Source organism: Pteronotus mesoamericanus, unplaced genomic scaffold (assembly GCF_021234165.1).
Source record: "Pteronotus mesoamericanus isolate MK-2021 breed Mesoamerican mustached bat unplaced genomic scaffold, CSHL_Meso_final scaffold_408, whole genome shotgun sequence".
NCBI classification, from domain to species: Eukaryota; Metazoa; Chordata; class Mammalia; order Chiroptera; family Mormoopidae; genus Pteronotus; species Pteronotus mesoamericanus.
In genome coordinates, this window is record NW_026555315.1 from 3,314,990 (window position 1) to 3,328,952 (window position 13,963).

Below are 13,963 nucleotides of genomic sequence, written 5' to 3' on the forward strand. Positions count from 1 at the left end.
GTCAAGAGGGCCCCTCCATCGGGCGGCGGGGACTTCCATCTTCAGCAAAGGGGGCAGAGAGTTGCCACGGACCGAGCCCCGTGAGGCGCCTTCCGTGTGGAGCACGCCTGGTTTCCAGAAAGCAAACCACAAACGAGACAACCAAAGCCCTCATTTGTCACATGTGCCCATTTCTGAGGCACAAACACCCCCCACACACACACACCGCCCATTTCAAGATGCCCCCCATGAACCCTGGGCTTGGTAAAAACTCCTGGAAACTTAACCGCCAGGACCTGGGGACTGAGGTGGCAGCCCGGACCCCTGCCTCAGGCCGGGCGCCTTAGGGACCCTGGCTGGGGAAGCGCGGAGCCCAGACGCCCCCGCAGCACTGGGGCGAGGCGGAGGGTGAGGAGAGGCCGGCCGAGCGGCTCCCGGGGCCGAGGGGAAGCCAGCAGCAGCAGACTCGGGGAGCCAGGGCGTCCCGGCAGGCCCAGGCCCTGGCCGCTGGCGCCCAGCACACGGGGCATTAAGTGGACCCTGTGCCCTCTCTGCCAGGTCCTGCACCACGCACTTGTGCTGGGCTGGTGTTTGTTGAGGGAACGGATGGCGGGGGGTGGGGTACAGGAAGTGGGGGTGCCTGGATCCAGCTTTAGACAAGTTGGGGATTTGCCATCTCTTCCCACCCCTCCACCCCTCCACCCCTCCACCCCTCCACCCCTCCACCCCTCCACCCCACCTTCTGAGGACCCCAGGAGGGAGCCAGCGGAGAGGTTCAGCGGGTTCAGGGTATGGAGCATCAGCCGTGTCTGGTGCCGGCCTCCAGCCCGAAACTCTCCCAGCACGCCGAAACCTAAGTGACCAACCCCAGCCCTCAACCCCCCCCATAGAGAAGATCCCCCCCAGGCTCTTGAAAGAAGAGGTGGACAAACTTTCTCTACTCTGTTTGCTTCACACACAACATGGGGAAGTCAGCTGCTGTTTTCCCAAAATCCCGAGTCCCCTGAGCCCTATACGCAAATACATGCAGAAGTCAGGGCTGGGCTATTTTTAGCAGAGTCAGAGGGAGGTGAAGAAGGCTGAGGCCGGGAGGCGCACAGAGGTGGGCTTAAGGGACTGCCCCTTCCTCCGTGAGCGCCCACCTGCTGCTCCCAGGCACCCTGAGGGTCGCATTTGGGTGTTTCTTTGGGGAGGGCGGGCCAGTGTTCATCCTCCTTTGGGGGTTATAGTGAGTGCGCTCCAGGTTTTTCAGAGAAAAGATGGACGACGCCATGTGGGGGCCGGGGGGCTCGTGAGCCCGTGGCCACTCAGCCCAGCCCCTGGGTTATTATCTTTCAAGGCAGCGACACCTGGCCCCTTCTGGATTCGTTCCTGCGGCTCCTGAAGCAGATTACCACAAACTGGAAAGCTTCAAATCACAGAAATTGATTCTCTCTGCTCTGGAGGCCAGATGGCTGGGGGCGGGGAGCGGGCAGAGCTGCGCTCCCTGGTTGGGGGTGGGGGGGTCCTTCCTGCCTCTTTCAGCTCCTGGGGCTGCCGATGTCCTTGGCCGTCCGTGGTTTCTAGACGCACGCCCCCCCCGCCCCGCCCAGTTCCTGCTCTGTCTCCACATGGCCTTCTCTCCTGTGTGTGTCCAAATGCTCCCTTCTTGTGACCCCAGCCAGTGGATTTGGGGCCAACCCCCATCCAGCATGACCTCATCTTAACTAATTATACCTGCAAAGACTTTTCCATAGGAGGTCACATTCACAGACAGGTGTCAGGGGTTAGGACCTCCACGGGTCTTTTTAGGGACACAATTCAACCCACACCACCTTCCATCTCGTTCTACCCAAGGAGAACCCGCCCACCAGCAGCTGTGGCTGGGAAAAGGCAGCTCTGGGGTCAGAATAGCCGGTGTCCTATCTAGGCAGTGACAGGCTGGGAGCCACTATCCCTGGACCTCACTGTTCTGACCTGCCAGGGAGGGGCGAGGAGCTCCTCACACCTGGAGACACTGGGCGGCTCGGGAGGCTCGCGGAGGCACCTGGGGGCACAGGGGAGGCACGGGGAGGCACCTGGGGGTACAGGAGGCACCTGGAGGCTCGGGGAGGCACCTGGAGGCACCTGGAGGCTCGGGGAGGCACAGGGACACGTGGGGAAGCACCTGGAGGCCTGTGATGTCCTCAGCTTCTGGGTGCGAGCCCTGAAGTGGGGTGGCCAGCTTTGGTTTAGTGAGGAAGGGCTGCAGGGGCCTCCAGCCACCACCCGGCCTTATACCTGGGCTGCAGGTCAGGCTTCTCTCTCCTGCTACCAGCCCGTCCCTCCACCTTCCTCCACTCCCTCCATTCTCCCCACCCTCCTGCCTCATTGAAAGGTTAAGACAGGATTCAAAAGTGGGCTCCTCTACCTAGCGCTCTTAAAACTCAACAATAAGAAAAAGAACAACCCAATTTAAAAATGGACAAAGACCTGGACACTTCACAAAGAAGATAGGCAGATGGCAAATAAACGTGAGATGTTCTACATCCACCATCATCTGGGAATTACAAATTGAGAATTAAAAACAGTTGAGCCTGGCCCTGGCTGCTGTGGGTCCGTGGATTAAGCGCCGGCCTGCAAACCAAACGGTCAGGGCACATGCCTGGGTTGTGGGCCAGGTCCCCAGGAGGGGGCGTGCGAGAGGCAACCAGTTGTGTCTCTCGCACCCTAACGTTTCTCTCTTTCTCCTTCCCTTCCTCTCCCTGTAAGAGTAAATAAATAAAATCTTAAAAAAAAAAGCCATGTGGGCGCTGGCCCTGAAGCAGCAGCACCTTATGAAAGGCCCTCCCAGGCCCTGCCCCAGGCCTGTTGCCTTACAGCCCCGGGGGCGGGTGCAGCTCCCGCCGCCTGAGCCCAGCAAGCTCAGGATCGGGGGCCCGCGGACCCAGAGGCTGAGCCCCACGGGCCCCGAGCAGGGCTTCTCCCCTCCACGCTGCTGACCCGGGGCCGGGCCGCCCGTGCCGGTGGGCGCTGTCCCGTGCACTGTGGGGTGTTGACCAGCATCCCCCGCCTCTTCCCACAGGGCGGCCGTAGCGACCCACCTCCTCAGCCCCCTCTTGTGACAATGGAAGCTACCTCCAGGCAGTGCTGCCGGCCCTCGGGGGGGCAGGCCACCCCCAGTGGGGAGCGCCTGGCTGGGAGGAAGCTCCCCGAGTGTGGAGCGCCTCAGACACAGGGTCCTGTAAAAACGCTGGTGCATCCTGTGGCCTGGGCTGGCCCCCTGTTGGGTCATGTGATCCGCAGAGCAACTTTCAAACGATCCCCAATTTATAGCCAACCCCACCTCACTGCTTCCCAGCTGTGTGACCTTGGGCATTCACTGCTTCCCAGCTGTGTGACCTTGGGCATATTACTTAACCTCTCCGTACCTGTTTCTCTCCTGTCAGCTGGGGATATAACAGCACCTACCCGACAGGACAGCTGAGCACAAAAAATGACAAACTCCCAGCCCGGTGTCTGAAGCGCAGTCAATGCCCAGTGGATATTAGGCAGACTTCCTCCAAATGCAGGTGTGTTCGCTGACCTCACCCTGCCAGGGCCAGCGAGGCCAGCTGGCCGTGAACGGAACCAGGGCCACTGCTGGCCAAGCAGGGTCCCTGGCGTCACAGCCCGGGGCAGCAGCAGACGCCCTGGGTCTCCAGGCCCTGCAGGGCCCTGCTTGGGGCAGCCTGACGCGGCCCCCCTCCCCCGCCCCTGCCTGGCCGTTCACACCGCTCGCTCCTCCAGCCCTGGGTGTTGCAGGAAAAGATGAGAAACAGCACAGCTCCTCCTCTGCACCGCACATCCCAATAAAATATTTATTATTTCAAGAAATAAATCTTTAAAAAAGAGAGAGAGAAAAGAGAGTCTCTATTGCTTTCCCCCGAAGGTCAGGTCCTCGGTGACGTCTGAGTTCCTGGGGCCGCAGGGGCGGCTGCAGGGGCGGCCGGGCCCGGAGGGGGCTCGCCCACAGGAGGCGTTCTGCTGTTGGCCCAGAGCGGGGCTACCTCTTGGGACTCGCAGGGCGAGGGGCTGCCCCCTGGAAGGGTGGTGGGGCGGGCCCGGGAGGGCGGGCGGGGTGGCCCAGGGAGGGGGCGAGATCACTAAACAGGAAGGGGCGGCAGTGTTTCTGAAGGCCTGGCCTGCTCAGTCAGGCAGGGCTCGGGCATGGGGTCGGGGGACGGGGCGCCCCGGCGCAGGGGCAGGCATGCCGCACAGCGGTGGACACGCAGATCCAGAGGTGGCTGGAGGCTGGGGGGACATGGGCGCAGCGCTGATGGGGTGGGGGCCACAGGGGGTCTAGCGGGCCTGGGCAGCCAGGGGCGGGGCCAGGGGTGTGACGGGGCAGACGCTCCGCCCCAAGCCTTTGCCTGCAATAGATGCTGGGAAGGGATCCGAGCGCCTGTTCTCAGGGGCTGGCGGGAGGGCGTGGGGAAACTGAGGCTTTGGGAACAAACCCGAGGTCTGGAATCGAGTCCCGCCAGGATGAGGTTCAGAAGGCGTCGAGCGTGAAGGGAGTTGGAACAAGCAGAAGAGGGAAACAATCCAGCCGGGGTCTGGGGGCCCTGCACCTCCAACTCGGGTCCCCAGTGCGGCAGGGAGGGGTACAGCTAAGAGGAGGCATGAACAGGGTCCCCGGCCCCTCCTGGCCACGCCCCAAACAACTGCAGAGGGTCAAGGCCGACCGTGCTCCCTGGGCCCTTCAGGGGGCCATCGGGCAGGCGTCGCGCCCGCTCTGTCTTATGCAGCAAGAGCCCCCTCCTGGGTCCCAGCCGGACTCTCCGTCTGCACCAGATCCGGCCTTGCACAAAGCGAGGGACCTCGGACCACGTGCGCCTGGGCCGTCAGGAGCCTCCGACACTCCCACAGCTGCTTGGCCCTGCCTCCGCCGCGAGCCCCTGGGATGAGAAGGAAGAGCCTGCACCGGCTCTGGGACTCGCTGCCTTCCCTCGCCACGTGCGCCCACGCCCGCTCTGCCCACGTCCCGGCCAAGGGAGGCAGCTCCAGCCTGCGGTGTCGCTGTCAGAGTTGTCGGGGGCAGGGGTGGCTGGAGCTCGGAATCTGCTGGTGCGTTCTCCTGCAGCAGGGAGGGCCGGCCGGGGCGCCCTCACAGACAGTCCCGGCACAGGGCCACCTGGCCCTTGCGGAAGTCTCGGCAGGGACAGAGGCGGCGGTACTTGGTGCTGGAGCCGGCGCAGCTGAACAGCAGGGGCTCCTTCTGCAGGAAGCACTCCTGGCCGGGCTGGGCGAGGGCCGGGTACAGGTGGTTCGTCCCCGACTCGGTGCTGTCGCAGGGCACCTGCAGCCTGGGTGGCGCCACGGGAAGCAGCCACTCAGCCAAAGGCAGGGTGCAGGCTGCCCACCCCCGCGCCTCCCCCCTGCCAGGACCTGCCCATACCCTCCAGGGCCCCCGCCCACACCCCCTCTGCAGCCCAGACCAGCCGAACTGGGAAAGATGTTTCTAGGAGGCACCAGGACACCCACCCCCCAGCAGCTACTTCTCCCACCTGCTGAGAGAGGGGGCAAGGGGAGTGGGGGGGGCGGGGGGAGGGTGGCCCAGGCTGACCCATCAGGAATAACATTGGGAAGACGCTGAGGGAGGCACGGACAAGGGCAGGGACTGGCAGGGAGCTTCGCTCTGTGGTTTGGGGTTGAGGGCATTGCCAAGAGTGGAGCAGCTCTGACATAAGGTCCCTCCTGAGAACTGCCCCCGCCCCCGCCCCCGCCCCTGGCAGGGGACCCAGCGGGTTATGGGAGTGAGGGGGGCAGGCGAGCCTGGCTGGGCAGCGGGGGCAGGGCCGGGCAGGGCTCACTCACTTCTGGAAGGCGTCCCGGCTGTTGAGGAAGGGGAAGAAGGCGGGCTCGCAGATGAGCCCGCGGTCCAGGCAGGCATCGGTGCAGGCCCGCCCCGCGGCCACCAGCCAGGCCCGGAGCGAGTGCGCGGGCGGCCAGGCGCCGGGGGCCAGGCTGGAGTTCCGGGCCCACTCAAGGTGGGTGGCATTGGGGGCCAGGACGAAGGGGCTCTGGGGGGCTCGGGCCCCTGGCGGCGCAAGGCCTGGGGCCGCACAGAAGTCCTGCCGGGAGGAAGCAGTGTGAGCAGGGCTGCTGGGGCACGGAAGCCGCTGGCCGGCGTCCGGGGGCCTGGCAACTCCCAGCGTCGAAGCGACATCACCACCGGGAGCTCACTGAGTGCCACGTGCCCCGGACATCGGTTCATTTACTCCTCACGGCAGCCCCAGCAAGTGGGGGCTGTTTTACATGGGAGGCGTGGAGGGAGGTCAGGGCATGTGCCCAGGCCCACAGGGCTGGCTGGCATACGCGGGCCCGGGACGGGGTCAGGCTCTGCTCTGGCCACCACGCGCTGTCTGGCTGCTGGTCACACATGGGTTGCAGGCAGGGGTTCACCCCGGCACCCGCGGTGGAGAGGGACAGGGCTGGCCCCAGGGCTCTCCTGGCAGGGGCTGTACCCAGGGGCTGGCCAAGCCCAGGAGCGGCCTTTCTGGGAGCTTCGCGAGGCCGCCCCAGCCAGGCCTGGGCCCCGGCCCTGGCCCCAGCCCCAGCCCCGACCTCACCCGGCCCTCCCTCCCGGGGCCTCATCTGTGAAGCGATGGGCCACATGCACTCCCCAAGACAATGGGCAAACAGAGGCCATGTACCAGCTGCCTGAATACTTGGCGGTTGGAAGCCACCTGGCCCGGCCCCGCCGCTGGCTCCCGGACATCGCCCAGAGGCCCGGACCGTGCAAGAGCGGCGCTCAGCCCGGGCCACCCACGGCCCTCGTGGCGGCTTGACACTTAGGGGGCAGGGCCTCTGCTGTCGAGGCGGCGGCCCTTCCCCGGGGTTTCAGGACAGTGGTCTTCCTCCCCCTCCCCAGTCCCACCGCTCAGCCTTGGGGCTGTGTGTGCAGGGAGGTCTTCCCTACTTACCACTCACTTATCAACTGCAAATCTTTGAAACAACTTCTCTATATAAATATGAGAAGTCCTTGTGTCCCTGTGCTGTGCTACGGGGTTGGGGCTCTAAAGCTGGGGATCCAGGGTGGGGGCCCCCCAGGTCAGGCCTCTGACAGCGTAGCACATACAGATCACCTGCCCCCCGCCCCCCCCTGCCTCCCCCCGTCACCCCCCCCCCCCCCCCCGCTGCAGTGGGAAGGAAGAAAATGGAAGGACTGGAGAAGGAGGGCCTTGGAGAGTGGCCTCTGGTCCGAGGGGGTTTGGGGGTGGGGCAGAGCACAGACGACCCACCCACCTGGTGCTGGATGTAGGCGTGGACTCGCTCCAGCATCCCCTCACAGGTGTACTCGTAGGGCAGGTAGGGGTCTACCTGCGGGGGGCAGTGGGGGGACAGGCAGACACATGGGGCGGGAGGAGACCTGCCGCCAGGGCCTGGCCCTGCTCAGCCCTGGGAGTGGAGATCGGGCGGCTCTCGGCCCCTGCGCTCAGGGGGCCAACCATCCCATCCATGGGTCCTGCCGCCCAGATGCCCCGCTCCCCCGTGTGCCCCCCAGGGGCTCAGGCCCTGCAAGGCCGAGGCCGCCCTTCCTCCTGTGCCAGCCCCAGCCTCCTTGAGCTTCTCCCCTCACGGGAAGTCCATCCCGCCGCCGCTGCCACCCGGTCCTGGGCTCTGATGCCCTTCCTCCCACAGCCAGCCCAGCCCGATTCATCCTCCCCCTTAGAGGACACCACCTCCAGGAAGCCGCCCCTGAGCCTTACCCCTGATGGGCCCCCTTTCCTTTGTGACACCCCAGCCTTTGCCCAGAGCCTGAGTCACCGTTTCTTCACGTCTCCCAGGTTACGAGACCCTGAGGGCCGGGACTACGGTGTCACTGCTGAATGCTTGCTGCCTGGCACAGCACCTGGTATACAGCAGGCGCTCAGGCCGTAGCACCCGGAGTACGCACGCAGAGGGACCCGGGGACCCTCCCCGCCGGGTGGAGCAAGACGGCTTTTGCGGAGTTTCCTGCCCAGACCAGGCACCTGGGAGCTCCACAGGACACACCCCAAACAGAGGCCACACACTGTCCAAGTGTCTGAGTCTGAAAGCAGCCTGCGCTGGGGCCGGCGGGGCCGGCGGAGGGCGTAGCCAGGGCCCGGGAGCAAGGGGAGCAGCAGGAAGAGGTGACAAAGAGGGCATCCATGGCCTCTGCACTTCCTGCCTGTCCAACCCCTTGCTGGTCACACTGCCCCTCTCAGGCCCAGCACACGGGCGGTCCCCTTGGAGGAAACCGTCAGCCAGATGAGGACATGGGGTGACCCATCCTGAACTCGGAGGACGGTCTGTTTTGGCCTCCGACTTCCGTGCCCCCCACACATGTGCACGCTCTGGGTTGTTGGGCCTCACAGCTCCGCCCCTCCTTCCTCCTCATCAGAGGCCCTGGTGTCAGATGTCCCTGTGCTGGGTGGGTCCTGCTTCCCGGAGACCCCAGTCGCCTCGCCTCGAAGGGCTGGGGGCCTGGCCTGGACCCTCTGGCCAGCTGCACATCCCCAACACTCAGGTTGAGGAGGATCCCCGAGGAGCAGGAGCGGCCACTGCCCCTGAAGCTGGCCCTGGCCACCGGACTGATTCTCGGGACAAGACCCCAGCCGCCCGCCCTGGTGCCCAGTTCTGACTGCACCTGCACTAAGGTGGGGGCAGTTCCACATTCCCAGACAACCCCAGATCCCAAATCCAGCCACTGGGTCACAGCCCATCAATGGGGGCGGCCTCCGGCCCCAAGCCCAGCACAGCCAGGCCCCGCTCTGTCCGCCAAGGCCCCCACGAAGGCCCCGGCAGTTCCAGGACACCTCTGGGAGACGCCTCTTGGGTACCAGGCTGTGAGCCCCGGTCATAAACAAACCCCCCCAGAGAAGAGACCCCCCTTCCAAATGTCACTCTGCCTCCCCCATGGCAAATCCGTGTCACATGGTGATCCAAAGGCCTCCGTGGGAAGGGGCATCTTAGCTGGCCGTGTCCCATCTGCGTGACTCTCCCACCTGTCTAGAAATCACCCCCATTAGGTCTAATTACAGGGCGCCCAGTGACCAGTCTCGGCAGAACGGCAGGTGCTGGTCCTGCCGGGACTTGCGGGCTGCGGAAGGCATCACCCCAGACAGACAGGTGGCCACGGGCAAAGCCACCGAGGCCCGGAGACGACAGGAAGGGCCCACCCTGGACTGGGGGACAGCTGGGCTGGGTGCCTTAGGTCTCTCTCACCTGTCCTCCTCACCTGCCCTTACCCGCCGCCGCCATCCCCCCCCTTGCAAAAGGCCACATGACTTGCAGAACCAGCTGCATCCTCTCATCCTCAGAGGTGGCCCTCATCTCTCAGCTGCTGCCAGCTGTCCCCAAGTCAGGTCTCTAACACAGGATTCCTGGAACTACCCAGGGTGCGTATTTAAAATGCACACTCCAGGCCCGAGCCCTGAGGGTGGGCAAAGCCCGCCTGGTGCCCTCCTGCCCGGCCCTGCCCTGCCCTGGGTGGGGGGGGTGCTGAGGTCGGGGGGGGGGGTCGGGGAGGGGCCAGGGCTGGTTTGGAGCCCAGCTAGTTATAAGTGGCAGCTTGGCAGATTCCCAAAACCTTGGTTCCTTCAGCCTCTTGTTATTGTAATTTTTTAAATTAACAAAATTAAACTCACACACCAAAAAAAAAAAAAAAAAAAAATCCGAAAGGAGAAACAATAAAAAGGAAGTTTTCCTTCCACCCCAGGCACCTCCCGCCCGCCCCCCCGCCCCGCCCCCCGCGCCGCAGCCAGTGTCACGAATTTCGGGCTGGCACACACTCCCCTACACCTGCCCCTCGCCACATGCGCTCCCGTTCTGCTGCAAGTGGGACCTGCCCGCCACAGGCCAAGGTTGCGGGGAGCCAGGAGGCTTACTCCTCACTCAGCCACTTAACCAGTTGTCCCGGAGGTCCGGGTCCCTCCTGCCCCTGCCCCCAGGATAGGAGACTTGCAGGATGGCTTTTGCAGAGAGGAAAGAGGGAGCAGCAGGAGTGGGGGGTGGGTGTCCCCCTTCCCACAGCACCTTCCCCACGCCATCGGCCTTGTGGGGTGCCTTCTGGACCCTGGAGGCAGTGCGCTGGGCCCTGGGTGGGGGGCTGGGCGGGGCCGGGGCCCGGGCAGGGGCTGGGCGTCTCCAGCAGTGACCTCCTCGTCCTGCCCTGCGGCCCGGAGAGCCCCCCGCCCCGAGGGCGGGCTCTGGCTTGCTCGGCTCAGAAGGGCAGGGGCCGCCAGAGCGGGCAGCATGCGCACACGCTGCCTCCATCCAGCCACAGATGGAAGTTGGGGGGTGAATTCCGGTTTCCTGCTCCTCGGGCAGGGCAGTGGGGACCATGATGGACCCCACCTGTCGGAGGGCGCCACCAGCACATGCCCCAGGTGGCCTGCTCGGTAACACGCGTGTCTCACTCTGGCCCTCCGGGGCCTCCCTCCCGGCTGAGATCAGGCCTTGAGGTCTCTCAGGGAGCCCAACCTAAGACACTCCCCGTCCCCGACTGGAGAGACTAACAGCAGAGATTTGCTGAAGCAGAGGCCGAGGAGGGGAGCAGGGGGCGCTCCCTACGGCTGATGGGGGCCCCAGCTCGGCCGCTGCACAGGCCAGCCCGGCTGCGCCTGTCCCCACGGAAGGCGGGTGGGGGCTGTGACACAGCAGCGCCCCTCCGGGCACTTCTGCTAGAGGAACGCTTCCCCCAGACAGAAGGTGGGAAGGACAAGGGGGGGGCAGGTCGGGAGTTTTGGGGGACACTGGCTGAGGGGTGGCCTGCGGCTGGGGTTCCCGAGTGGGAGTGACAATACACGCAATGCAGGTGTTTGAAAAGTGCAGCCCCCCGTCGGGGTCAGGACAACGGAGCCCATCATGGTTGGAGGGGCGCTGCCAGGGGTCCAGAGCCCACGGACGGCAGAGTCCCCAGCCGCACACGCTTAGGCGGCACCTAACCTGTGCCCAAGGGCCCCGGGCTGGGCCCCGAGGCGCTCGACAAACGACTGTGGACCCAGGGCTGGGTGTCACGGGGCTGTGCAAGCTGCTGGCTGAACACAAAGGCGCCCCCGGCCCCGGCCCTACGGGCGCGCGCGCACACGTGTGCACACATGCATCGGTGAGGGGGGACCCGTGGTCAAATCTGCCAGCCCAGGCCTGCGCGTCTGAATTCGCCAGGAGGGGCCTCTTCTCTCACTCAGGGAGACCCGTGGCGCAGGCGCGCGGTGGCCTGGCCGGCCCTGAGTCGCACCTGGCTTCTCATGATGGCCTTGATGGCCGCCTCGAACTCCTCCGAGTTGTTGTAGTCCACGGTCCACACGTGGGGCTTGCCGATGAAGCTCTCCGCGTACGGGTGCTGGGAGAACACCTGGCCGGGCAGACCCACGGCTGGGCTGGGCGCGGGGAGGCGCCCCGGCCTCCCTCTTCCGGGACCGCAGGGTCCCCCCCGCCCCCGGGGCCGGGCCCTCCCCACCCACCTCTCTGGACGTGGGTTTGCCGCGGAAGAACTCGTGGTTGAGGGAGCTGTGGGGTGGGTTGAAGCGGGACTGCAGGAAGACGCAGCCGTTGGCGATGGCTTCCAGCGGCGCGGGGCCCTCGTAGGGGAAGCCGAACCCTACGAAGAGCTGAAGGGGCGAGGCGGCAGGGCGGTCAGACGGGGGAGGTCGGGCGGGGAGGAGGAGCCGGCATCACGCTGCAGCCCCGGGAGCCAGGGGCCAGGTCGGGTGGGGACTTTCCTTCTCAGGGGGCAGCGGGGGGCCCGGAAAGGCAGCCCAACTGGCTGGACACCATGGCAAACCCTCCCCTTGCGAGGCCGCGGTCCCCGCTGGGGAGACGAGGGGGTCCCATCAGGTGGTGTCGGTACCTCCTCCTGCTCTCGTGGGCTAGGGCTCCAGGGCAGAGGGGAAAGAGCGAGGGTCTCAAGCTGGGAAGGTGTGGGAAGACCCTCACCGGCTGGCTGCCGACCTCAGAGGACCCTGACTCACTCACCCCACACTAGCTCAGCACCCCCGTCAGGCGCCCCGGGCGGGCTCCCAGGAGAGCTCCACACAGGGCCGCCGCGGAGGGCTGTCCGGGGTGCTCACTGTGCACAGGCGCCCTTCCCCCACCCCCACACGTGTCCACTCCCGGAACGTCCGAGAAGCGTGGGGGGCCAAGCTGTGCTGAGGTCAGCAGAGGACCTGGCAGCTGGCTGGGGACACTCTGGCCTCAGCCGACACTTGAGGGCCCGCCAGCGAGCTCATGCCTGCGCCAGCAGCTGCTTCGTGGAGGCCGCTCGGGGACTCCAGGGCGTCGGTCAGAGCTCATGGCCCGCAGGACTCCAGCCAGGAGCCCCCATCCCCCGGATCGCCCCCTGCCCTCTCTGAAAGCCAGGCCGCGCAGGGCTCCGCTGGGCTGGGTGGCACTGACGGGGGGCGGGGGGGTGGCCCGAGTCCACCTCCCCATCACTGAGCCCGTCACTGTGCGGCCTCTGCTGCCTGGTGGCTGCTCCCAGCTCGGCCCAGCCCCCAGGGGGCCTGACATGGAGCCCAGGACAGTGGAGCAGCTGAGGCCCCTCCACTCACGGACGGAGCCAGGAGTGGGGCCGGCAGGCGCGCAGGGTGAGGGGCGGGCTTGCCTTGGCCTTGCGCAGCAGCTGCTGGAACTCGGGCTGCGGCAGGAGGCCGTGGTTCTTCACGAAGGCAGGGACCTCGGGGGGCCTCTGGCTTTCGTAGTACACGGTGCCGTGGACCTCCATGTGCCTGCTCAGGATGCCCAGGACCTTCTCCTTGCCCTGCAGGGGAAGAAGCGGGGAGATGGAGCCTCGCCCCAGCCCCGGGGGCAGAGCCTGCAGGAACCGCAGCCCCTCTAGGAAGTGGGAAGAGGCGTGGTCAGCCCTAGGGCAGCAGCCAGCCAGCTGTGGGACCCGGGCTCCTTCCCTCTCTGCCCCGTGAGCTGCGGAGGCCCGGCCAGCCCAGGGCTGCAGCGCTAGGTTTAGCTGTGAAGCTGCTTTCTTTCCAAAGAAACCCTGTGGGGACCAACGTTTAAATGCATCCAGGTGGAGCTGCTTGGCTTCTGCTGAACCCATGGCGACCTCCAAGGGCCTCTGAGGAGGTGTGGAACTCTCTGGAGCCCGGACAATCCATTTTTTACCCACCCATCCCTTCACCCTTCCCTCTATCCATCCACGTTCCATCCATCCACATTCTATACATCCACCCTCCGTCTATCCATCCACCCTCTGTCTGTTAATCACTGCTTCCCTCCCTCTCTCCCTCCCTCCCAGCAAGCACATCGCTGAGCCCTGCTCTGCACTGGCACTGAGCTCGGAGCTGGGAGCACAGCAGCAACAAGACAGAGCGCCTGTCCTCGTGGAGGACGCCTGGGAGCGGGGAGGCTGCGGACTAGCAAAGGCTCAGCCTCTCTAGACCTGAGAGCCCCAGATCCAGGCTCCGCTCCCCCTCCAGCCCGAGGGGGCTGGAAGCAGAGCCCGCCAGCAGGGGAAGGGGACAGAGGGAGGCAGAGCACAGGTGAGGAGGTGAGAGCTCAGCGTCAGAGCCCCCGCTGACCTTGCATCCAGGACCCGGAGCCTGGAGCTGTGGTCAGTGTAGGACCTCAACAGGGACAAGCACGAATCTGCCGCTGGGCTCTACTTCTGGGCAGGGCGGCGGCGGGGTGGGGGGTGGTATGTTGAGGCACAGCGAGGAAGGCGTAAGCTGCGAGGACCTTCAGATCAAGGAGAAGGCGGGGCACGGGGGCAGGGGAGGGGCTCGGAGAGAAAGAACCCCCGTTTCCTGGGCCTGCTGGCTGGCCATGGAGGTGGACAGCAAGGAGCGTCTGCCCAGGTTCAGCCTGTAAACCACAGCTCTTGAAGACTTTTTCAATGGAGATCAAAATAATTAGCAAGTCATACTGTGAAACTCAAAAACTACACATTTTTTTTTCTTTTACCAGGGGGCCCTGAACTTGTGAATGCGGATCAGCCCAGCCTCTGCGAGCAGCCGGGACAGATAGAGCCACGGGAAGGCATCTGCGAGGGCCCTGAGACTCT

General features: G+C 65.3%; 1 protein-coding gene across 1 annotated transcript in view; it reads right to left on the reverse strand.

The window, feature by feature from the left end:
* Positions 1 to 4,145: 4,145 nt before the first annotated feature.
* The window catches only part of MGAT5B (alpha-1,6-mannosylglycoprotein 6-beta-N-acetylglucosaminyltransferase B), a 56,437-nt gene continuing 46,619 nt past the window's right edge, over positions 4,146 to 13,963 (reverse strand). Inside the window, exons 12-17 of the mRNA XM_054593343.1 lie at positions 12,551 to 12,706; positions 11,412 to 11,558; positions 11,186 to 11,302; positions 7,228 to 7,302; positions 5,797 to 6,053; positions 4,146 to 5,285 (exon numbers count right to left, since the gene is read on the reverse strand). Of these exons, the coding sequence (XP_054449318.1) occupies positions 5,087 to 5,285; positions 5,797 to 6,053; positions 7,228 to 7,302; positions 11,186 to 11,302; positions 11,412 to 11,558; positions 12,551 to 12,706 (951 nt within the window). The 3' untranslated portion in view covers positions 4,146 to 5,086. The remainder of the gene's footprint in view (positions 5,286 to 5,796; positions 6,054 to 7,227; positions 7,303 to 11,185; positions 11,303 to 11,411; positions 11,559 to 12,550; positions 12,707 to 13,963) is intronic.